At 43.5% G+C, this 25953-nt stretch overlaps 1 protein-coding gene across 2 annotated transcripts in view; it reads left to right on the plus strand.

Annotated features, from left to right (window-relative positions):
• Positions 1–19856, plus strand: part of LOC124154187 (gamma-tubulin complex component 5) — a 93661-nt gene extending 73805 nt beyond the window's left edge. For both annotated transcript variants that reach the window (XM_046527753.1, XM_046527754.1), the window contains exons 18-19: positions 654–903; positions 19562–19856. In XM_046527753.1, the coding sequence (XP_046383709.1) occupies positions 654–903; positions 19562–19703 (392 nt within the window). In that variant the 3' untranslated portion in view covers positions 19704–19856. The remainder of the gene's footprint in view (positions 1–653; positions 904–19561) is intronic.
• Positions 19857–25953: the final 6097 nt, after the last annotated feature.

Raw genomic sequence — 25953 nt, forward strand, 5'->3', positions numbered from 1 at the left:
TTCGCTGTTTAGATATGTCATTAATTTGTTCAATTAGTGTGCACCGTCTGGCCGTATGATGAACTGCCATCAACATACCGCAGCCACAGCTTAGGTTTCTTGTGGTAGGACCGGCTCAAACTTTTCCATGAAGAGGTTAGCTATCACAGCGGAAACGGGGGAACCCATCGCTGTTCCGATCAATTGTTTATAATAATTGCCATTGCACAGGAAGAACGTGTTTCTTCAGCAGCGCCTTTTGAGACAAGATGGAAGCCACTGCACTGACTCTCATGTCTGCACTGAGGCTCATTTGGGGAATTCCAAAGGATTTCCCCAAACTTGCGGAATGGAATGATTTTAGAAGTTCAAAAGCTTGAACTCTGGCAATTTAGTTGTTAGCACGGTTGAAACCGGAAATAGTGAATTAAACTCCGTATTTGCTGGCACCTAGCGCGTTCGGGAAACGGGTCAACCTCGACGCTATTAATTGACGTTCGGGAAGCAGAAGCACTCGCCGATCTCTTAATATCCTGAATTAGCTTAACTAGGTCACCGATCTTTACATCTTCACCAATCTCAGTCTTGCGTCTGGGATTTATTCGTTGTAAACTGAAGAGCATGCGCAGAAGCAAAAAAAGTCTACCCTGACTTGTTTACTCTCCTAATTTCAGGTAAGCGTCGTACTCGTCGGGATAAACCGTCGGATCTTGGCCCTTCACCACCACCCGTCCTGCGCAGTCCGATCCCGGAGGAGCCTTCGCAACTTTTATGTAGATTGCCGGAGTCGCTGCGTTTCTCGTGCACGCTACTACCTTGGCAGCGGTCAACTGTGATACGGTCCAGGCCGTTGGGTGCCATAAGCCCCGTCCCCGCCGTCATCTCCTGCTACCTCGACTCCCAGTTGTGGAACGCGTGCAGAAGGTGGGTTTCTTTCCCCTTAGACCAAGTTTTATGTCATTTTCGTCCCTGTCAATTTAATTACTTGACTCGTGTGATGTGTCAACCTTGCAAGCACTATGCCCCTAGACTAGTAATTTTTGAATGCTGCAATATTGTCGTTGTGTTGAGGACAATCTTAATTACTATCTTTTATGCTTATGTTTTGTATTAGAGACCCCTTTCTAACACTACCCAACATTTACAATATGAAATTGTGACAGAAATTAGATTATTGGCGAAGAAGTTTTTTGAAAAGGTAATATAACAAGCAACGCAGTTTTTAAATAGGAGAACTTACATTGGATGGCTGCCAACACATCTTTATCGGGACCAGGATTTCCTTTTGAGGATTTCCTTTTGAGGATTTCCTTTGCCCCGACGCTCTGTGCCCCTTCATGTACTCATCCCTCAGGGTCTTCTTCAGCAGGATTCTCTGCAGATTTCCTGAGTTTTCCTTACAGTCCTGAAGGGCACAACTCTTCTCCTGCTTACTTATTTTTAAATCGCAGCCTGGGAATAATATATCTGCAAAAATAAGCATTTTTCTGTTGATGTTTCAATGAAATATTTTTGTCTTTAGGAGTGCTTGAGACAAATGTTAGACTCAACAACTAGGCGATTGAACTGTATTCTACAAGTTGATTCAACTAGCTAAGAGGATAATGAAGAAATATTTCATTAAAACATCAGCATAAATCGAGTGCCCAACCCGATGGGAAGCCCAAGAGACATTCACAGCCAGCATCTTGCTGTTACTTCTGAGGAGATGGTGTTTCTACTACAAACGAGAAAGTATGTCAAAAATACCTAATTTAAAAAAATGTCATTTGACAATTCATCATTTAAAACACGAAATAAAAAATACATTAAATGAGCAATTTAGTGCTGAAAATAGTTTTTAAACTCGTCCCTTACTTCAATAGCCAAGTTAGTAGGCCTATTACCCGCCTGAGGAGGCATTACAATTAAATTACACCCTTCATCTTGGGCATTCTGTAAATAGCTAGCACCATTTTTAACACACAAAAAATTATGCAGAGCTACTGCGGCGAGCGTAATATTCTCCACCTTATGTGGGCTCAGGTTAATTGTAGTTAGAAACACACGGAATCTATTACCGAGTATTCCAAATGCGTTCCCCACTACTCTTCTGGCCCGGGAAAGTCCATAATTAAATATTCTTTGTGCCTCTGTCAATCCTCTGTTGGGGTAGGGTTTTAAGATGCGGGTAGACAGAGGGAACGCATCATCCGCAACAAACACAAATGGCACCCGCCTCTGCCTGTTGGGTAGTGGTTTGTCTGGAGGGAAGTTGAGGGAATTTGTGGCGATTGCTCTACAAAGTGAACTTTCCTGATACACACCCCCGTAACTAATCCTGCTGTCGCAGTGGCGACATAAGGAGCGTCGAGAGGTTGAATGGTTCGGAAATTACTAGGCCGAATTACCCGGAGACATGATAAATGTATATTTTCCTAAAGCAAGGGCAATACAGTACATTAGTGACATCACTTACGTGTTGCGACGTGAGGAAGAGAGAGAGCCGGACACCGGGATGCGATCACCTTGGAGAAGGGTGCGACTGGGCGACAGAAGAACGGTGCAGACGCGGGCACGGCGAGCGTACCCCTTTCGTCAGCCGCGGAACGGAGCCGGCCGGAGGGAAAGTCGGGAAGCGAGAGGCGCGGGCACGGCGAGCGTACCCCTTGGCGAAGCCTTCGTCTCTCGAGGATAAGGGCGGGAGGTTGGTCTGGTCGTCTAGCCGAAGTCACGGCGAGCGTAACGGCTTCGTGCTAGACGCGGTCACGACGTGCGTAGCCAACTGACCCTGAGGCCTTGCCGGCAGCCGAATTTATACATGCTCCTGCGAGTGACTCTTGTCCTCCGAGTGACGCAGGCAAGGGCCGTTATCAGGGACGTCAGGATTACCCAGCCTACGTCACCGGCCAACGGCATTAGTCGTGCCCTTTTGAGTCATGCCCGATATCTAAATTCATGGAATTAGGGTGATGCATGGGAAACTCATAGCTCCGATGCTATCTTCGATACGAGGGAATGATGAGTACATACCCTCGACATCACCCGCGTGGCAAAATAGTGTCGGGGGAAACGTCTATAGAACAGGCTCTCTCTTTTCCTCGTACAAAAATAAGGTAAAGTATATGCAACATATTATTGTTGGTTACAGAAAAATAATACCCTTTGAATCTAAAAAATATTGTAAATGGTTTCAGCATAACACACAATTATAAAATATATATAAATATAAATTCAAATAGGAATGTAAATAAAGAGATAGAAAACATATATACACATACATAAATATGCAGTCTACAGAGATCTTGCTTATAGTTCTGGAAACAGAGGCACATGTGATTTAATATTTATGATGTTGACAGCACTATTTTGAGTGTCCGCCCTGTCGTTTGGCGTGGCTACAGTTGGCAATGTCTTAACTGTATCACAGTTAGGTCGATATTTTTTGTTAATACGACATACGAATATTCTTATAGCAGTGGAAAGCACAACAAAAACAGTTATCACAAGTACTGATCCTGAAATTTTTACTCTAGACACATCTTCTCCCACCGAGGAAAGAAGTTTTACATCTCTTTCGATGTGTTTCATTGAGATAGAGGGTAGATTGTGTGTGTTCAGTCTATCCAATTTTGTGATAATATTACGGAGTGAATCGGAATGATTGGCGATGTTGATAAATGTTGAATTAATTGAAAAGGTAACATTAAAAGGTTCAACTGAAATTGCTGTCGAAGCGACTAAGGTATCATGAAATGGCTCCATTGTCCTTGGCAGGTATTGCAAACCGTCGTGGGCCGAACATCCGGATGACAATTGTAAACTACCTTGACCTCGGACTTTCACCCTCGAATAATTAAATGGGCAGTTGATGTTTAAAGTTATTTCCTCGCTCACGCTGAACAACCAGTGACCCAACTTCTCACCTTTTATATATACTTTAAAGGGGGTCTTTGTGAGATGAATATCACAATTTTGCTGGATGGATTCATTATTATTAAAAAACATGGCTATGTTACACGAGTTTGCAATGGTGGAATGGATAGGGTATCTAGGTGGGCAGACGTCAACCTCTCCTTTAGCGCAGTGCTGAGAATAATCCAGAGGCAGTAAGACGAATTCGTCTTTGTTACTACTGGCCGCAAGGTACGGCAAGTCTGGCCTCGCAAAGACAGCCTGACCGCCCTCTGCTGTCGGAGTTGGGAAGGAATGTGCCGAGAAAAGGGTAAAAATGCTTCCCTTTTGAGTCAATGGCAGCACAATTATCAAGGCGATAGTGCCACCTTGGCGTGACACCCGCACATGAGCATATTTATATAAGGGCCATACCTGACCTCTCTCAAACCCAACGAAGGCCAGGTCAGGTGTCAATTTTAGCACTGCATTGTTTATCGCCCTCCTTAAGAGATCGGGGGAGATGATGGTGGGAGTCAGAACTCCCACTTCCGCCAAGCTAACTGACTCCTGGAGGTGACTCTTGGTTGAGCGGTTCCCTCGGCGCATACAGAAGAACCTCTGGAATCGCTCGGGAGAGTGAGTCCGCGTGGTCCGCATGTTGTATCTCAAACGAGTATTCACTTAATTCCATGACCCATCGCGCCAATCTTGGCATTGGCTCTTTAAGGCTCAGAAGCCAGCGGAGAGGTTTATGATCCGTGTGCAGTATGAAATGTTTTCCCAAAAGATAGACCCTAAATTTCCGGACCATTTGCACAACCGCAAGGCATACAAGCTCGGTGGCGGAATACGCCTTTTGGGCTCCATGCAATTGTTTACTAGCGTACGCTACTGGATGTTCGCCGTCTTCCCCTGGCTGTGACAAAATTCCTGCTACTGCCAGCGAGGACGCGTCTGTTGTTAGAATAAACGGTTTCGCGAAATCAGGGTATCTTAAGACAGGTCGCGAAATCAAGCAGTCCCTTAATGTTTCAAAGGCAGTTTGTTGATCCTTTTCCCAAGCAAAGTTTGCATTTTTTGAAAGGTTTTTTGTAAGAGGACTGGATATACGGGCGAAATTGTGTATAAAGTTACGGTAGTAGCCCACCAGACCTAAAAATGATTGGAGCTGCTTGGTATCTTTAGGTGGAGGAAATCGTTTAATTGCTTCCACTTTGGTATCGTCGGGCCGCAAGCCCTCTGCGGAGATCGAGTGACCCAGAAAAAGGACTTGCTTACGGAACAATTTAGTTTTCTTGGGATTCAGTCTCAGATTGGCTTCACGCAACCTCTCAAAAACTTTCCTAAGGCCCTTCAAATGATCAACCCAGTTCTGATCATATCTGAGAATATCGTCCAGGTAGACTAAACCGTTGTTTATGATTCCTTCAAGAACGGTTGTCATTAACCTCATAAATGTTGACGGAGCATTTGCTAAGCCGAAGCTTATGCGATTGCACTGAAAGTGCCCTTCCGGTGTGCTAAACGCAGTGTACTCCTTCTTTCTTCTTCCATCTCTACCTGCCAGTACCCACTACAAAGGTCCATTGAGGAAAAGAAGGCGGCGCCAGCTAGCTGATCAAACGCTTCGTCCATATTTGGGATCGGGAATACGTCCTTTTTCGTAACATTATTCAATGCTCGGTAGTCGATACAAGGCCTGTACGTCACCATTCCATCCTCCCTTACTTTCTTTCTAACGAGGATTATTGGTGCTGACCAAGGGCTCTCAGAGGGAGAAATAATTCCCTGCGTCAACATCTCCCGAATCGCATCATTTAGAGTTTGGCGTTGTGAACGCGGGACGCGATAGGGACGTTTTTTTATGGGTGTGGCCTCGCCTACCTCAATCCGATGCTTGACTACGTTCTTGCACCCTAACACAACATCTTTATGTAGAAATATTTCCTTGAACTCAGCGACAAGATTTTGGAGTGGTTCGAGGGCGTCGAGCGGCACTTCGCTAAAATCAAAAAGGGTCATAAGTTCACCGGTTCCTATTACGTCAGGCCAGAAATTATCGTCCTCTTGTTGAGCCTCAAGAACGCTCGTGTTTTTGCTCATGAAAAAAATCAGCTTCAACGTGAGTGCTTCGTTTCAGAATTTTTGTATCAGCTTTCAAGTTGCAAATGACTATGGGAATTCTGCCCTCCTCACCCACCGATACTACGGCTGGAAGTACCATTAAATCCCCCGCACGGGGGGAAGAGAGTAATCTCTTCCTTTGGGGAGCCGCGCCCCCACGGACCCGAGCCCACCGAGGAGACAAGCTCGTTAAAAAACCCCGTCGCTCGCTCGGAGAGTGTCCAGACAGCATGTGACTCTGCTGTTCTGAGTAGCCGTAACATCTGGCGTCCAGAATCACCCACGTGTTTGCCGTGCGTGGAGACCCGTACAAGGGGGAGAAGGGGATCCTGGTGGGTAAGTTCTCCGGCACCCAGCTGGGCGTCGGAAACCCGGTATGGGCCGGAGTTCAATACCCCACTCCGGCCCTGGATTCCCCGAAAACGGGCGGCCGAGAAGAGCCCAGCTCGGTCAATCGGCTCCTGGCGGCTGGGGAGCTTGGCGGCTCCTTCCGAGCGTACGCCAGGACGGGTTAGTGCTGGAGATATGGGGGTCTCCGTAGGGCGGCCGAAGGCGTGTGGGTTCGGAGGGCCCCTGCGCTGGAGGTTCTAACCCGAAAGGGATCCCCTGTCAAAGGTTCCTATATCCCTTGGGTAGCCCTGACGTCCATTCCGGCTTGCGGGTGGCGTCCCAAATGTGTGGCTCCGTGGTGGGTGGGGAGCCCAGGGGATGAATTCTATATACTTGGATGGCTGAAGAAACTCTACCTCCAACAAAAAGATCCCGTCCAGACGACGGGAGAGTTAAAGTTAACGGCGCTAGTCAGCGCTACCTAGTAATGAGGTGCCAGAAGGAAGGGGAGAACCTGAAAAAGGTGTCCCCCTTCCTTATTCGTAAAGTTTTGTCGGGTTTGGTTCCCGGGGAGCTGAAATCAGCTAAAAAGCTTCGCGATGGCACACTGCTCATTGAAACTGAAAATGAAGCCCAGAGCGAAAAGTTACTTAAGGTTAATAAGCTGCATGATATTCCCGTCAGGGTCGAGGTGCACTCCACCCTAAACACCTGTCGGGGAGTTATAAGCCACTTTGATCTGCTGTACGTTGAGATCGACGAGATCAAACGTGAGATGGCCTCCCAAGGAGTCTCTGATGCTCGTCGACTCACTACAAGGCGCAACGGAGAGAAAATCGACTCGACATCAGTCGTACTCACGTTCGCGCGTGACAAACTCCCTGACAGAGTGTTTATCGGATACGAATCGGTCCCAGTGCGACCATTCATACCGGCACCCCTGAGATGTTTCCAGTGCCAGCAGTTCGGTCATATGGCCACGAGGTGCCAAGGCAAAGCCACCTGCCCACGATGCGGCCTGGACAAGCATGAGGGTGAGTGCAATGGTGACCAGCGTTGCGTCAACTGCGAGGGTGCTCATCCCGTGTACTCCCGCAAATGCCCGAAGCTGATAGAAGAGCGGAAAATAATGGAGATCAAGACGGTAGAAAAGATCCCGTACTTTGAGGCGAGGAAAAAGTACAGAGCTCAAGTAGCTCCTACTTTTTCCAGATCTTTCGCCCAAATAGCTTCCGCTCCTATCGCCAAAATCACCATCTCGACTCAGACGGAAGAAAATTAGAACAAGAAGGCTGGAGAACAAAAATCGGCCGCGCCGGCTAAGGCCACAGATCCGGCAAACAAGGATAAAGTCGTGGGAACGAAATCTCCAAATAAGAAACCCAATAAAAACAACGCCGGGGCTACACAAACCAAACGCAGGAACTCTCAGTCCCCCGGCCCCTCTGATAAGGCTCCAAAGAGCCAAACCAATTTAATGGAATTGGAATACCTATCCGATACGGATATTTTAAAAATTGAGAGCAAAGGGAAGAAGAGTCACGTCAAGCGCCTCAAGCGCCCTTCGTGACTCAACTGCTCCTTTTAGTTTTAATCTTCTTTTATATTTTAATCATGGCTTTTATCGTGCAGTGGAACTGCAACGGTTTTTATAAGCATAAGGAGGAACTTGAAATTTTAATAAGAGATTTTAACCCTTCCTGTATATGTTTGCAGGAAACGCGTTTTAAAGATACAGACAAGGGATATTTAAAACATTTTAACACTTTTAGACTGGACGATACTAGTGGCCAACGAGCCCATGGTGGAGTTTCGGTTTTTGTCCGGGAGGCTCTTTACACCTCCCGAATAAATCTTAACACACCGTTCCAAGCGGTAGCGGTGACGGTGCACGCTCCCGAGGCGATAACGGTGTGCAACGTTTACCTGCCGGAGGGTGCACCCGTCACCCGTTTTAATCTAGAATCCCTTGTTCACCAGCTACCTCAGCCTTTTATTTTACTCGGAGATTTTAATGCTCACGATCGTCTATGGGGAAGCACCCCGGAACAGTGCAACCGCAGGGGACGTATTTTATCAAGTTTTATTAGTGATTTTAACCTTTTTTTACTCAATAACGGCGAGAAAACCCGTTTTAACTCTTATAGCGGCGATTCTTCCTCCATTGACTTGAGTATTTTATCGACTAGTTTGGTCAATAAACTCAAACTCTCTGTGCATAAGGATCTTAGTGGGAGCGATCACTTTCCCCTTTTAATCAAAAGGGAGCAAAATTTAAACCCCGATTTTATTAGACCAGGCTGTTGGATTGTCCGGAAAGCTGATTGGCATCTTTTTAACTCAAATTTTAACTACGTGTGGGATAAAAACAACGACTGTGTAACAAACGTAAATCTTTTGACATCCAGCATCATTCAAGCCGCCGAAATTAGCATACCACGATCTCGAAGCATCCTTCCAAGAAATGCGGTGCCATGGTGGAATGAAACCTGCGCAGAAGCCATTAAAAAACGTAAGAAAGCTCTCCGAATTTTCAACAAGTATCCTACAGCAAATAATCTCTCCGCTTTTCGGCGACTAAGAGCGAAAGCGCGTCAGGTAATAAAGGACGCAAAGAGGATTTCTTGGATGAATTTTGTCTCCGGTGTCAACCACAGGACTCCACTTGCACAGGTATGGCGTAAGGTGAGGAGCATATCGGGTAGCAGCCAGCATCTAGGTATATCCTTCCTAGAAGTCGAAGGAAAGGTTATCACTTCTCCAGCTGCGATAGGGAACGTATTCGCCCAATTACTCGCCAAAGTGAGCAGCAACGAATGCTATGAACCTTCTTTTGCGATCCTCAAGAAAAGGCTCGAGAACGTCCCTATATCCTTTATGGAGCCTAAAACAACGGCAGACTACAATATGCCATTTACCATTTGGGAGCTGAAATCTGCCATCCATGACTCCCACGACACGTCCCCAGGACCCGACGAGATCCACAATGCCTTCCTCCGAAATCTATCGGAATCGGCGTTGCTGGAAATCCTTGAAACTTTTAATCAGCTCTGGGCCAATGGGGATTTTCCTCCGTCCTGGCGGGAGTCCGTCATTGTTCCCATCCCAAAACATGGAAAAGACCGAGCTGATCCGAATTCTTACCGGCCGATTTCTCTCACCAGCTGCCTGTGCAAGTTAATGGAGCGAATGGTAAATCGACGTCTCATTTGGTGGCTGGAGCGTCGAAAACTCCTCTCTAGGATACAATGCGGATTCAGACGGAACCGTTCCACAATGGACAACTTGGTTAGAATTGAAAATTTCATCCAAGAAGCCTTCCTTCTCCGCCAACACGTAGTCGGTGTATTTTTCGACTTAGAGAAGGCTTACGACCGGGTCTGGCGACGTAAGATTCTACGCGTATTACGCGAGTGGGGTTTTAGAGGCTGTTTGCCCATTTTTATACAAAATTTTTTAACCAACCGTGTTTTTAAAGTAAGGACGGGACAGTTGTTGTCAAATTTTTACCCTCTTGACAACGGAGTTCCCCAAGGCTCCGTTCTGAGCGTGACGTTGTTCGCTATTGCGATCAACGACATAGCTCACTGCATCAAGGAGCCAGTGTTAGGGTCACTGTTTGTGGATGATCTCGCGATTTTCTGCAGATCATCTAGGGTCGTGAATGCATCGCGTATGGCGCAACTCACCATCAATAAACTTCACAAATGGACCCAAAATAACGGCTTCCTTTTCTCTTTGGAGAAAACAAAGTGCGTTCACTTTTCTCGCACTCGGGGCGTCCATGTAAATCCCACGTTACACCTAGGTGGTAGAAACCTCCCATTTGTGGAATCAGTCCGTTTTCTGGGGATGACCCTCGACCACAAACTCAACTGGAAGGAGCACATTAATTCTGTCAAGGTAAACTGTTTGAAGTCTTTGAACATTTTAAAGTTTTTAAGCCACGCATCTTGGGGAGCAGACCACACCACCTTAATTTTACTTTACCGCACACTGGTGCGGTCGAAATTAGACTACGGCTCATTCGTGTATGCGTCCGCTCGCGAGACGTATTTGAAAGCACTTAATTCAGTGCACAACGCAGGTCTGCGACTATGCACTGGGGCGTTTAGGACCAGCCCGATTCCCAGTATATATACTGACGCAGGCGAGCCTCCTCTATGCTACCGAAGGACCTGGCTTCTTTGTAGCTACGTTTCCAAAATTTTAGCAATGACGAGTCACCCATGTTATAGTTTACTTTTTAAACCCCGTTTTATTAATGTTTTTAACCGAAGGACTAAAGCAACCAGACCAGTCAGCGTTCGTTTTAACGATTTTATTCGCGGATGCGAATTCACGCTACCTGAAGTGTATCCTGTTTCATTCTCGGAACACCCCCCTTGGATCACTCCCACTCCGGTGGTGAATATTCTTTCACGATCTCGACCGAAGTCTTCCACTACTCCCTCGGAGTACCAGCGTTTGTTTGCCATGTTCCGATGGAATCACCCCAACCTTACCCCCGTTTACACTGACGGTTCGAAAGATAACTCTGCTTGTGCATGTGCAGTGTTCTCCCCTATCCACGGGAACATCAGAGCAAAGCTTCACCCGATGTGCAGTGTGTACACGGCGGAGCTTTATGCCATAAGGACAGCTCTAGAAGCCGTAGACGACGGCCACGGCGGCTCCTTTGTGATATGCACTGACTCCAGGAGCTCGCTACAAGCCATCTCTGGCTTCTCACCCGTGCACCCGATCGTGCAAGAAATACACTCTCTCCTGCTGACCCTTTCGAGAAAGGGTTTGAATATCCATTTTCTGTGGGTACCGGGACATGAGGGGATAGCCGGGAATGAGATAGCAGACGCTATGGCCAAGGAAGCTCTGAATAACGAAGTTCTTGTCTCAACGCTGGTTCCCCACGAGGACTTACGAGCATCTCTAAGAAACGTGGTATTTGGAAAATGGAGGGAGTCATGGAGGATTCTAAATAATAACAAGCTCCGTGGCATCAAGGACATGGTAGCAGCGTGGCCCTCCTCAGCTCGTAGTAATCGGAGAGAGGAAGTAGTACTTACACGATTGAGGATAGGGCACAGCCCCCTGACCCATGCGTATCTCTTTACTGAAGAGAAGGAACCTCCCCAATGTGGGGATTGTAAATGTCCATTAAGTATTAGACACATCATGCTAGATTGTGTTAAGTACCGCGAAGCGCGAAGACGAAATAATCTAGGGGGAGACCTAAAAACCCTTTTAGGAGACCACCCTACCAACTTAATCTGTACATTTCGGTTTCTCAGAGAAATAAACATTTTTAATAAAGTCTAATTATGTACACTTTCAACGAAGACATCAGATGCAGTAGATTACTTTATACATAACTTTTGTAATTAAATAGCACAGTAGTGGTGCAAAATGACCTTGCCGTCGACGCACCCTAAATCCAAATACTACTACTACTAGTACCATTAAATCTCTCTCATCACCCAGTATTTCCATATCCCTTCCATTCGACCCGTTACATTTCACACTATCAAATACAATCGAGAATGGGGGTACCTTAATCGATTTTTCGAGAACAATCTTCGGCCCTTTGATAACTGTTTCTACTTCGCCCACGCTCTCAGCTTCACGGCTAGACCTCTCGGCCGGCTCGTGGCCCCCGTTAATCCCTGACTTGGCGACGGTATCACTATTATTCATTGATGAGAAAACGCAGTCACCCTTGGACTCCTCATTGTTAATCTCATCATCCCTTTCATCATTTAAACATGTGTGATACGGACGCTTCACCTGCGGGTGGGCCGTCTGCCCCCGTGGCTCTCCTGTGCTCGGCTCAGTTATCTCTTCATTTGCTGGCCCTACATCTCCGTCTCCGATCCCCAACTCTATCAACTCGAAGGGTACGAATGCAACGTTCCTTTCATATGGCGCTGGTGACAAAACTTCCGCCCCGACCTCTTCTAACGGGCTGGATTCCCACAAGTTTAGCACATCGTTAAACACCTGTCGGGGAGTTATAAGCCACTTTGATCTGCTGTACGTTGAGATCGACGAGATCAAACGTGAGATGGCCTCCCAAGGAGTCTCTGATGCTCGTCGACTCACTACAAGGCGCAACGGAGAGAAAATCGACTTGACATCAGTCGTACTCACGTTCGCGTGTGACAAACTCCCTGACAGAGTGTTTATCGGATACGAATCGGTCCCAGTGCGACCATTCATACCGGCACCCCTGAGATGTTTCCAGTGCCAGCAGTTCGGTCATATGGCCACGAGGTGCCAAGGCAAAGCCACCTGCCCACGATGCGGCCTGGACAAGCATGAGGGTGAGTGCAATGGTGACCAGCGTTGCGTCAACTGCGAGGGTGCTCATCCCGTGTACTCCCGCAAATGCCCGAAGCTGATAGAAGAGCGGAAAATAATGGAGATCAAGACGGTAGAAAAGATCCCGTACTTTGAGGCGAGGAAAAAGTACAGAGCTCAAGTAGCTCCTACTTTTTCCAGATCTTTCGCCCAAATAGCTTCCGCTCCTATCGCCAAAATCACCATCTCGACTCAGACGGAAGAAAATTTGAACAAGAAGGCTGGAGAACAAAAATCGGCCGCGCCGGCTAAGGCCACAGATCCGGCAAACAAGGATAAAGTCGTGGGAACGAAATCTCCAAATAAGAAACCCAATAAAAACAACGCCGGGGCTACACAAACCAAACGCAGGAACTCTCAGTCCCCCGGCCCCTCTGATAAGGCTCCAAAGAGCCAAACCAATTTAATGGAGTTGGAATACCTATCCGATACGGAAATTTTAAAAATTGAGAGCAAAGGGAAGAAGAGTCACGTCAAGCGCCTCAAGCGCCCTTCGTGACTCAACTGCTCCTTTTAGTTTTAATCCTCTTTTATATTTTAATCATGGCTTTTATCGTGCAGTGGAACTGCAACGGTTTTTATAAGCATAAGGAGGAACTTGAAATTTTAATAAGAGATTTTAACCCTTCCTGTATATGTTTGCAGGAAACGCGTTTTAAAGATACAGACAAAGGATATTTAAAACATTTTAACGCTTTTAGACTGGACGATACTAGTGGCCAACGAGCCCATGGTGGAGTTTCGGTTTTTGTCCGGGAGGCTCTTTACACCTCCCGAATAAATCTTAACACACCGTTCCAAGCGGTAGCGGTGACGGTGCACGCTCCCGAGGCGATAACGGTGTGCAACGTTTACCTGCCGGAGGGTGCACCCGTCACCCGTTTTAATCTAGAATCCCTTGTTCACCAGCTACCTCAGCCTTTTATTTTACTCGGAGATTTTAATGCTCACGATCGTCTATGGGGAAGCACCCCGGGACAGTGCAACCGCAGGGGACGTATTTTATCAAGTTTTATTAGTGATTTTAACCTTTTTTTACTCAATAACGGCGAGAAAACCCGTTTTAACTCTTTTAGCGGCGATTTCTCCTCCATTGACTTGTGTATTTTATCGACTAGTTTGGTCAACAAAATTTCATTTCGCGTTCACGACGACCTTAGTGGAAGCGACCATTTCCCTATTTTACTCTCCAAGGACCGAAATTTTAACCCTGATTTTATCAGACCGGGCAGCTGGGTTATCCAGAAAGCCGACTGGTATAGTTTTAAAGAAAATTTTAAGTATATATGTGATAAGAACTGCGATAGCGTCTCCAATGTCAAATGTTTAACGGCAGCTATCATCAACGCGGCGGACATAAGTGTTCCACGGTCTCGGGGCATTACGTCGAGGCCTGCCGTTCCATGGTGGAACGATGAATGCGCCAAGGCTATCCGTCTTCGTAAGAAAGCGTTGAGAATTTTCAACAAGTATCCCACGGCTAATAACCTGTCCGCTTTCCGACGCCTAAGAGCGAAAGCCCGCCAAGTTGTGAAAGAGGCAAAGATGAACTCTTGGATGAAATACGTCTCTAGTATTAATATTAGGACACCACTAGATCAGGTATGGCGTAAAGTGAAGCAAATTTCGGGTAGCCGTCAGCAATGTGGGGTCTCCTACTTGAAAGTCAACGGAACCACCATAACTTCACTCCCTGTCATCGGCGACATCTTCGGCCAGCTACTCACCAAAACAAGCAGCGACGAAAGCTACGACCCATCTTTTCGCTCTTTCAAGCGGCGCCTAGAAGCCATCCCTATTTGTTTTAAGGAGACGTGCATGACGGCAGATTACAACGTTCCGTTTTCTATGTGGGAGTTGCGTATTGCCATCCATGAATCACATGATACCTCTCCAGGACCAGACGAAATCCACAATGCCTTCCTTCGTAACCTCCCGGAATCCGCGTTGCTGGAAGTCCTGCGAACCTATAATCAACTATGGGTGGCAGGCACTTTTCCTTCATCCTGGCGGGAGAGTGTCATCATCCCCATATCCAAGCATGGGAAAGATAGGACTGACCCAAATTCTTACCGTCCGATCTCACTCACCAGCTGCCTATGCAAGCTCATGGAGAGAATGGTTAATCGGAGGCTCATTTGGTGGTTGGAACGCCGAAACCTTCTCTGCAATATTCAAAGTGGATTTAGAAGGGGACGCTCCACCTTGGACCACTTGGTGAGGATCGAAAATTATATCCAAGAAGCCTTCATCCTCCGCCAACACGTGGTTGGGGTATTCTTCGACATAGAGAAGGCCTACGATCGGGTTTGGCGCAGAAAAATCTTACGCACTCTGCATGATTGGGGTTTTAGGGGTAGCTTACCAACTTTTATTCAAAATTTTTTAACAAACCGTATTTTTAAAGTAAGGACGGGGCAGTTCCTAACGCGTCCCTACCCTCTCGACAACGGAGTCCCCCAGGGGTCCGTCTTGAGCGTGACGCTTTTCGCTATTGCGATCAACGACGTAGCTAAATACATCCAGACGCCGATAATGGCCACTCTATTCGTTGATGACCTGGCGATATTCTGCAGGTCATCTAGAGTGGCCAACATATCGAGATTGATCCAACTCACGTTAAACAAATTAGACCAATGGACCCATAGTAGCGGTTTTAGATTTTCAACTGAGAAAACCAAATGCGTTCACTTCCATCCACCTTCCTCCTACACTTCGTCTTAGCGGAAGAAATCTCCCATTTGCGGAGTCAATCCGTTTTCTGGGGCTAACATTGGATCAAAGACTCAACTGGCGAGATCACATCAATAATCTGAAGGCAAGTTGTTCTAAGTCTATAAATATTTTAAAGTTTTTGAATCACATATCGTGGGGAGCAGACCGTACCACCCTACTCCTACTATATCGCACAAAGGTGCGGTCTAGAATAGACTACGGATCCTTTGTTTATGCATCTGCCCGCCCATCGTATCTACGAGCGTTAAATTCTTTGCACAACGCCGCGCTACGACTCTGCACTGGGGCCTTTCGAACCAGCCCAGTTCCAAGCATCCACTCTGACGCAGGAGAACCTCCCTTGTACTACCGTAGGACTTGGCTGCTTTGCAGTTACGTATCCAAAATTTTATCTATGACGAGTCACCCATGCTACGACATACTTTTTAAACCTTGGATTTTAAATGTTTTTAATCGAAGGTCTAGGGCAACGAGACCTGTAAGTATTCGTTTTAATGATTTTATTCTCGGATGTGATTTTAAACTACCAGACGTATACCCTGTTGCGTACTCAACTTACGCACCTTGGTTGACTCCCACTCCTAAAGTTAATATGTCTTTACTCTCTCGGCCAAAATCCTCCACTAATCCCTTGGAATACCAACGTGAGTATTTTAAGTTTCGGTGGAACCACTCCAATTTAATCCCCATTTACACGGACGGATCGAAATGTAACTCTGCCTGTGCATGTGCAGCGTTCTCTCCTCGACATGGAGCCATTAAGGCGGAACTCTTCGCAATTAAAATGGCTTTGGAAGCCTTGAGTTACGAAAATGGCTCGTTTGTCATATGCACCGACTCCCTTAGCTCCTTACAATCCATTTCTGGCTTCTTACCCATGCATCCAGTTGTTCAACACATTCATGCCACGCTGCTGACTCTCATGAACAAGGGAATAAGTGTTTGCTTTCTTTGGGTTCCGGGACATGCGGGGATACGTGGAAACGAAAAAGCAGATTTGTTGGCCAAGGAAGCTCTTACTAACGAAGAGATTAAATCAACGCTAGTTCCGTACGAAGACCTAAGAGGGTCACTAAAAAATGTTGTACTTGAACAGTGGAGGGAGTCGTGGAGGACTTTGAATAACAATAAACTGCGGAGCATCAAACATACAACGTCAGCTTGGCCTTCCTCTACCAGGATCAATCGAAGGGAGGAAGTAGTTATCACTCGTTTGAGGATAGGGCACTGCCCTCTGACTCATGCCTTTCTTTTTACCGAAGAGAAGCAAGCTCCTCAATGTGACGAGTGTAGGTGCCCTTTAAGCATCCGACATATCTTGACAGAGTGCGACAAATACCGTGATGCGCGGACACGGTTCAATCTGGATGGGGACCTAGAATCTATTCTAGGAGACCACCCCACCAATCTAAGTAGTACAATTTTGTTTCTCAAGGAAATAGGTCTTATCAACAAAATTTAAAAGCTTCCCTCTATTTCATGTTAAAAATTGCGTAGTAAATATCCATTTATAATGAGTGTTGAATCAAACGATTGAGTAGTGGTGCAAAATGACCTTGCCGTCGACGCACCCTTTATCTCAATTCTACTACTACTACTTTATTAACTTCCTTCAACTGTTCTGCCCTTCATATCAGTCTTAACAACTAAAGATACTACATTCAGCAGAGAGAGAATTAAGAACGAATGGTTGATCCTGTAACATCGAGCACACAACTACTGTTTTTGCACAAAAACAAAAGACAACCGAAAATACATGCAGGTATCACTGCGCAGTAAAAAACTCACACATCATCATCAAATCACAATGAATACATTAAAGAGATAACACATTCCATTACAACACTACTCCGTATTCTGATCGCAGTATCAGACCTAACTCAGAAACAAAACTGCTAAACTTAATTTTATACAAAGGCTTCGTGAACAAATCTGCAAGCATTTCATTTGAAGTACAATAATCTAATTGTGTTTCACGTTCTTCAATTAATAGTTCTCCAACAAAATTATACCATATGTTAATATGTTTACTCCTTTTATGAAATGCATTCTGCTCACTCACAAACAAAGCTGACTGATTGGTCAGCTTTGTTTTTGAGTGGTTTTTAGCGGTCGACCAAATTTACAATGAAGTCTTATCTATGCTACGGCGTACTTTTAACTCTCAGTTTTTAGGATTGTTTTATACGAAAACGTGGGGGAAGCGACCTTTAAGTAAAAGATTTAGAGTATTTAGTTTACGAATAATTTTAACCTACCATAGGCTTTAACCTTCCGAATGCTTCAACATTAGAACTGGAATACCAAATTCAGTTTATGGATATGCAGCCTTGCTATCTAGGTTTCGCACCAATATATGCTGATGAATCGAAATCAGGCTCTTCTTCCGCATGCTCGACAGTTTCTTCTCATCTTGGTACCGTGAGAGTAAATCTTAATCCTATGTATGGCGTTTACACGGCTGATATGATAACATTCGGTTCTTGAATTTAATGGAGACTTCAATGCCTACGGCACTGTTTGGAGATTCGTCGCATTAAGTCTGCGTGGAGTATGTTGTAAATTGGTACTATGTATTACGTCCGTGATTCTTGTCGCGTGTTTTGGCCTATGAATCACCAAGTTTGTGGTTCGGTGAATGAAGTAAGGACAAATTACATTTCCCGTTAGTGTATTTATTCCTTTTTAATGCACGTAAGCGCCGTGAAGAATTATTTTGGTATCTGCTTCATCTACCTCAGCGTTCTCGCATTTAACAAGCTTCTTCGAATTCTTTTCCGTAAACAATAAAATATTTAGCTGTAAACGATAAAAACTCATTTTTTACTTTTGTTTCTTTTATTTAACTTTCCCTTTAAAATCAAGTGTAACTTTGTTTGCAGTTGAGGTATACTTTTTTGCCTGTAATCAACTCAAGGTACACAAAAATTAACTTCTTCTAAGGACTATTTGAAAAAAAACTTATTTCCCAATCTTCTTTTCCTCTCACAATGTCCAATGTTCATGATCAATATCCTGAGGGGACACTCGCTGAGTAACCAGTGGTATCAAGTACATGCTTTTACACGAAATAAGAAAGGTTGTATTCATGTACGTAATTATATTTTTCCTTTAAGAAAAAGGTTTCTTTAATGCCAATTTTCACCCAAATCAGAGAGAATCGAATTCGACTCAAGTACCAGTTGAAATTGAATGACCCATACATTACTCTGCAATATGGCTTTAAATGTGTGGGTGGTTGGTCTTTTCATCCTCTCGCATCTATCAGATAGTCAGTAGAGTTGCAAAGGAGGTCAATTTTTTCTAATCGTGAAAGAGACGTACTTTTATTCAGCTATATTTTGATAGCTAATATTTGATTGATCTGATATTTCCGTCGCTCAGGGATTTCGTTGCTCTTGTATCAACTCTGATGGCGATGAGAGATTCATTCTCCGAAAACTAGTTGTCTGTAAAAGACATCAACTGGTGTGGATTTCGGTGTCAACATTTCCATTTTAGTTTTCCAAAATCTCATGGGTCTTGTCCAATTCTTTGCCGGTCCGTGCCTAAAAGTGATGAACTAATAGGATGATGTTAAATTGACAGCAAAAAATCGTAAAAGAAATCGTATTTTATGTCTCTTTCTTTTCTCAAGCTGGCGCATTACGTTAGAATGTATTTGGCCTGAGTAAGCACATTATGAGAGTGAAAATTTTCTCGAAGAAAAGCAAAAGTCATCCCAGAGAAATGATAAAAACAACAATTTGTGTGTGGAGCTACTTTCTTTTGAAATAGTTTCACGAAAAGTGGATTTACATAAATAAGAGACATTATCTTGGAATCGCATGATGCGTAAAAACACGTTTATTCAGCACAACCAACATTAGCACAGTACCGGAAGTACAAAAAATGGACATTCTCAGAAACAGAGGAAAAAACCATGCAGAAAAAACACACCTTGGCGGCAATTTAAATTCACTAAACTATGCATAAATTTTATTCTTATTTCTTTACACACTTAATTGCAATGCTATCAATCCAACTCAGTTTTTAACAATTCATCAACAACGAAAACTATGTTAACCGTAACCGTAGTCAGTATTACAAATGTTAGGATTGCCAATATCAACGAGAAAACCACTGATTTCCCGTGATTTTCCCCTTTTTCATTTGCCAGACAAATCGGCGAGGCTGCTGGTGCTGTCATTTACCGTCTGTTGCTGAATGATCTTTATGCTCTGTTTGTGGAGGGTCTCCTGGATCAACCGGATGTTAGCAGTCGAACACTCATGAACATATTACCAAGTTCTACCTACTAGCCTTCACGCCAGATGCAGCTTGGGTATCTTTGAACATTTTTATTTCATATTCGGCCTTGTTTTGGTATCAAATGTAATGTCTGAAGAAAATTTTAATCAAGTGTGATAAATAATCAGAATAAAATTGCAGTGGCGATTGTATGCCTTTTATAAGTTTGTGGTCTTATTTCATGTTGAAGAGGATGAGGTGGGGCATTAGAAGGCAAGTATGTAGTGGCAAGGCTGTCTGATTACCTGAGACACCCGGAATGGTAATGGAAATTTCAATCTAAAAACTGAGCTAAAACACCTGCTACTTTGAATTGCTAATTTACCTGGGGAATTTTCTACGTGATATCATACACTCTACTATAACTACTTTGGATGATTCATTAAGTTGTAATTTTCATTTCTATATTTGGATGTTATGATACCTTTTTTCTCACAAATGTGTAGTGTTTAACGTTCGAAGGCAATCAGTAATTTGAGTAGTTGATAGAGAGATGTATGTTCCCGGTTCTTTGGTGTGCAAGAGTAAAATTAAAAAAAAAAACAAAAAAAACACAAAAAGAGGACTTATTTTTCAATACTTAAAGCATCTAATTAATGGCGTGAAAATAAAAACGTTGCCTCAGCGCTGCTTTTTTCTGCAAAAAAATGATCAATATGCCATGTACTTGCATAGTCGGCACAATATCGCAATTATTGAAAAGCTGCAAAAACATTGGTATTAAGATAGAAGAACCTGGATAAGTGGTGGAATTCAGAGTCACGAATGCATATTCGGTGCCCGATGGTGCCTTTGTGTATGTCCTGATTTCCTAAAATCCGGTAGTGCAATTTTGCAGGGCCATGCCCGAGAAGTGTTTCTTTCTCTCAATAATGATCCCATTCCTAATGTATGTTTTTACGGCTTAATAGGGAAGTGCACTAGTGTTTCAAATGCACCAAACACATTTTTAAAATTAGAGTTCAGAATAACATAATGTCGTAAAACCACAGTTTAAATCCTAATAGTGAATACTTGATTCGAGATGACCGTCTGAAATATGGAAAAATTCAAAGGCCGCGAAAACGGGTGTCCATGTTGAATATTAGCCGTGACGTCACAAGGCAGTAGCAGAAGGCAGCTTCTACACCGTTTAGTTCTACCACTATTATTGCATAGAAAAATTACAGAATTTGAGGGTATCCGTTTTTTGCTGTCATAAAATATCTTCAGATTATATGTGTGGCTGCTTCTCTTTTGAGTAAACGACTTCATCATTGCGTAATATATTAATATTCATTTACGTGTCAACTTCAAGTTTTGAAAGAGTAGTACGAATAGCACATTGAATCTTTAATAAATGCATGATGGCATTTATTTTTCGCTGGGTATATTTTGGCACAATGCCGTTTATCATGCCAAAACTTTTTTTTTGTAAGAACCGAGTCAAACTAATAAACCTATTTCAGACGTTTGCTGCAAGACTTATTCGTTGCGTATGTATTCACGCCGGCCGGAACGTTCGCCCTTCGCTACTAGAATCATGGGATGTTAGCCTTATTTCCGAGCTAGCTGGTTGTTGCAATGGTTCGCTGTCCAGGATGGGTTCAAGAAAAGATAATCTTGGTTGGGAGAAGGAATTCCAACGATTTATAAATGGTATACCAAACTTTGATGTATTTATGGTTACTGAATTTTTGAATAAGGAGGACAGGTTCAACGCTCCATGGAAATGCGAGACGTTAAGGCTAACAAGGGGAGACCGCGTACCTTGCTGCATCTTTTTCAATTAGGGCGTTAGTTAGGCTGTAATTAATTAATTTTCATGCGTTACTTTTTACAAGTTATATATATAAATCCAAAATATCCTCCATTTACCATTGGATCGGTTGGGGTAGTGGTAGAGTGCACGAGTCAAAGGAAAGATGGTACCCGAAGGACCGTGGTTCAAGTCTACGTTATGGCATTATTTTTTGTTGCCTTCATTGTGATCATACGGCGTCTAGTTTATCATTAATTATAATTGCAGCAATCATTGACATGAGACAATTTTTTTATCGTCATTATGGCGTTTAGGTATTTTAGCAGTGTCATTACAAACGCCGAGATACGATGACTACAAGGGTTGGTGTGCGCTAAAATGTTAATTTTTTCTTTGCTTATACTGACCAACTTCCACATTAAAAATGAAAACCACTCTTGCAAGAGCACATACCATTAAAGGCTCGCGGCAAGCAACAATATGCGTACAGGCATAATTAATAAGAACACAAAGCGAATATAAAATGCCATATATCTCGAACACTTGTAATTCGCATTACTCCAAAGGGAGTTTACTTACTCCGTACATACCTCAGTACCTTGTACTCAGTACCTACCAGTTTACCTCAGTAGCAGTGCTAAAAGAACCATTCTGAAATATAATTTCAACAAACAAATAGGATGAAACAAAAGTTGATAACCCTGGACCGGGCGCGCTGGCGTATAAAATACGTCAATCTTTGAAAACCAAGGATTTCGACATTGTACGTACATTCTGGGCTATAATGGTCTCGTGTATTCTTACAATGTACTTTGACTGCCTATAATGCGAGTTTTCAAAGTTCGAGGTATTGTAGCTAATTTTTTAGATCAGCAAGATGAACCCGTCACCAGTGGAGTACAAATTACGCCGCGCGACCTGCCGTGTATCTTTATATCTGTATCACCTATAAATGTACTAATTTCAACAAATAAAGATTAACTTTAACAAAAATCGTTTGTTATCATATATGCACATATCATGGGCAAAGTACGCATTTTGCTCGGTCGTGTAAAAAAACAGTCGCGCCATAATTCTTTAACCAAACTACTTTCAGTTAATAAATTACGTAGGTCTACGGGGAAGATGCTATATTTTGACTCAACACACTTTCTGATGTGACTGAGGTACCTATTAATTAAATTATTATAATATAAATATCAATTTGATCTTACAATACCTTAAAATGATCTTCAAAACAGAATATCATCGATAGGTAAGAGTCAGGAGCAGCCTTGAACCATTTATTCCGTATAGCTTGTGCTTAAGGCACGGGAATGAATATCTTCTCCAGGCTTTTGTTTCGACGTCGAGATGCAATTTGGAACAAAAAATCATTTATAATTCTATTTTGAATTCATGTTTTCGGTACTAGGCGACATTTTTAGTAAGCAAACTCCACCGATTCCCGGAAACTCGCCGCGCTAAAGAAGGCGACGGAATACAGCGATACTCCACTGGTGACTACTGCCTTGTGACGTCACATCTCAATCAAGATGGAGGCACTGTGTTTCAGCGCAACATGAAGTTTTCCGACTTTCAAAACGTTTTAAAGTGCATACCCCAGATGCAGAAAATAAAAGTGACTATACTAATGTTTCTTTTTTAGGCTAAACTTTCAAATTCAGCAATAAAAAAAAATTAGTGCACTTCCCTATTGACGTAGAATCACTGGTGGTCACAGAGGCAGTCCAGAATCACCTAACTTCGCTTTTTTATATCTCTGCTGCAGTGGGCAAATATAGTCATACGGAACTGTCGTATTGTAGCCTACAGGTTACTTACGAACAAACGTTGATGAAGGCAGGATAATTTTTGTGATTGGACCCCGTGAACGACGGAAAAAGTTAACCAATTCGTATTTTTAAGCACAAATTTGAAGCAAAAGTTAAATTGGATAGCTTGTAAGTATTTGATGAATATTACCATTAAATAAAGATAGTTGAAAATTTTTTTACGATTCAATTTAAAATAAAAGTTTCAGAGAGTGATTGTTTTTCTTAGTCTATTAATTCGTTATTATTTAGAAAATGGAAGTTTGATATTTTTCAATTTGTTATACTTAATAAATACATTTTGAATTGCTCGAGTGAAAAATGTAATTCAAGGTAATTTTTATATGTTTATGTCACCTTCCCTGTAAGAAATTTTCACTCAAATTTGAGGTAAATTTACAGGATGGAGAAAAATTGTGTGGATGGCGTAAAACTTTGCGTAGATAGACAGGTGATGCCAGCGGGTTTGGGGGCAAGCCCTCACGTACCCTCCACCACCCCCCAGGATTAAAAGCGTTAGCTTATTTCCTGGGGGCCGTTTTTCTTTTATAGATCTCTTAGCGATGTTAACACTCTTGTTTATCCAAACGACCGCAGTCGTTTGGCCAGCTGTCCCGTCCCCTCTTCTACCCGTTGGGTAGGATCATGGGAATGAGTGTATCGCTTTCTAAATTCAAGATTTTTTTTACAGTTAGGATTCTAATTCTAATTTCTTTCTTAGTATTAGCCATAGTGAATCCTAACCGCCGACCCCCCCGCCCCCCACCTACACGCCCTCAGAAGAACGCACCCCCGAAGACCCTTCTAGCACAAAAGACGTCTTTTCCCCCCCTTCCACACCATTCACGGATGGCGCTCGGAAACACCCGAAGACAAGAAGACCGCCACGTGTTTTCAAATGAATTCATTTCTATGTTCAATTTTGTTAACCCCGAAAAAACCCCTTCAATTCCCAACCTTTTTACCTCCTCTGGTTTTTTCCACTCTCCCCTCTCCCCCCCTCCCCCCACGCCTTGCACCCCTATCCATTCCAACCAGCTCCTGGAGGACCTTCCACCCCATTTCTCCTCTCTCAGTTGTTACTTGAAAATGATGTAGTATCATTGAAACTCGAGTCGTAGTAAAATTTTTATTTTTGTGGAAAATTGCAAGTAAGTGTTTCATTATGAATCAATTCCACTCCATCTCGCTTGATTTCTCGAATTTTATACATTACATTCCTTATTTTTCACCGTGGTTTATTCGTAATCAGTATTTATTCTCGTAAACAGCCACTTTCCTTATAATTTGATCCTACAATGGGTAGAATGATAGGTACATTTATAGAGTTGTTTACAAAGTGAAATAAGTAACTTGATAAAATCCTGCGGTAACCCTGATTTAATAGTGTACTTACGTTGAGGATATCCCGTTGACAATATAGATAATGTATTTGACTCCATTCTGTGAGCCATTAACCACTTATTCCTCTTATTTTTGTCCCTTCGAACACAAGCAAAAAACTTCTCCGGCGAGTAAATAGAGGTACTAGACGTCGGGGCACTTTATATGGTTTTATGGGATACACTATTTATATGGTTTTCACACGTTTTTCTATTGAAGGTCCATGCTACAATATACTTACTGCATTAAGCAAATGATGTTGGTGTGTAACGTAGATCACAATCTGCAATCAACTTATTTTAATTTAATCTTTCCAAAGCCCCCCAAACAATCGCCTTTATTTATTTCAACAACGCCTTGGCAACCCAATATATTCACAATCCGAAGTTTGACGTTAAAGCAGCAATTATATTCGCCAAATTTGCGTTTGAGTCCCTAAATAGACAGTTTTTCTATCCACTTCCTCAGTCTGTCATCAGTGGATTCCAGGCTGTGATGTAACGCGCGCACGCTCCGTCACGTGTTTTCAAACAGCCGATGAAGATTATTTTTAAAGACTCATATCTCAGCTATAAAACATTATTCATCCGCGACATTTTCGGCAAGTACATTTGAGGTAAGGATCTTATTATTCTAGTACTTTTAAAAAAGTTTGCATGTTCCCCATTGGTTTATATTTGAAGTTGAAATAATTTGTTGCGCATTAAAAAATGTACGAAAAAATGTCCGAAAAAATGTACCGTGTAACCACCTACTCGTGGATCTTGTCCATGAGAATGTACAAGAATCTGTTCAGAAAACCATTCAGAAAAATGTACAGATTCTTGTACATTCTAATGTACCGTGTAACCAGGCCTTAAGACCAGTCAACAGCGAATTCACTAGGGCCTTTTTATGGAGAGTTCACTAGGGACTTTCGGAGGGGGCAACAATATGGATTCAAAGGACCTTTTCGGGCTTAGGGAAATTCCAAGCTTACGTCCTTTTTTAGATGTCCACGCCACCCCTTGCCAGCTGTCCACGTGCATGCCACCTCCACTTGCCGTAGCCTTGCTGCCACCGCTTATCACTGCACACTCACGATTCGACTTCTTTCGTGACAGAGCGTAGGAGAGAGAGAGAGAGCGAGACCTCTCGTCTCTCCCTTATATAACCTTTTTCTTTCCCTCAACCACCTCCGATGCACACCAACCAAGACCACACCAACCAATCAAGAGGCGGGTTTTCAAACACGTTCCGGGAGAGACACAACGTCGCCTCTCCCGGAAATCCACTTCCACACTATTTCACTTGAATTCACATACATTAAAAAAATATTCTACA

The sequence above is a fragment of the Ischnura elegans genome, chromosome 2 (assembly GCF_921293095.1).
Source record: "Ischnura elegans chromosome 2, ioIscEleg1.1, whole genome shotgun sequence".
NCBI classification, from domain to species: Eukaryota; Metazoa; Arthropoda; class Insecta; order Odonata; family Coenagrionidae; genus Ischnura; species Ischnura elegans.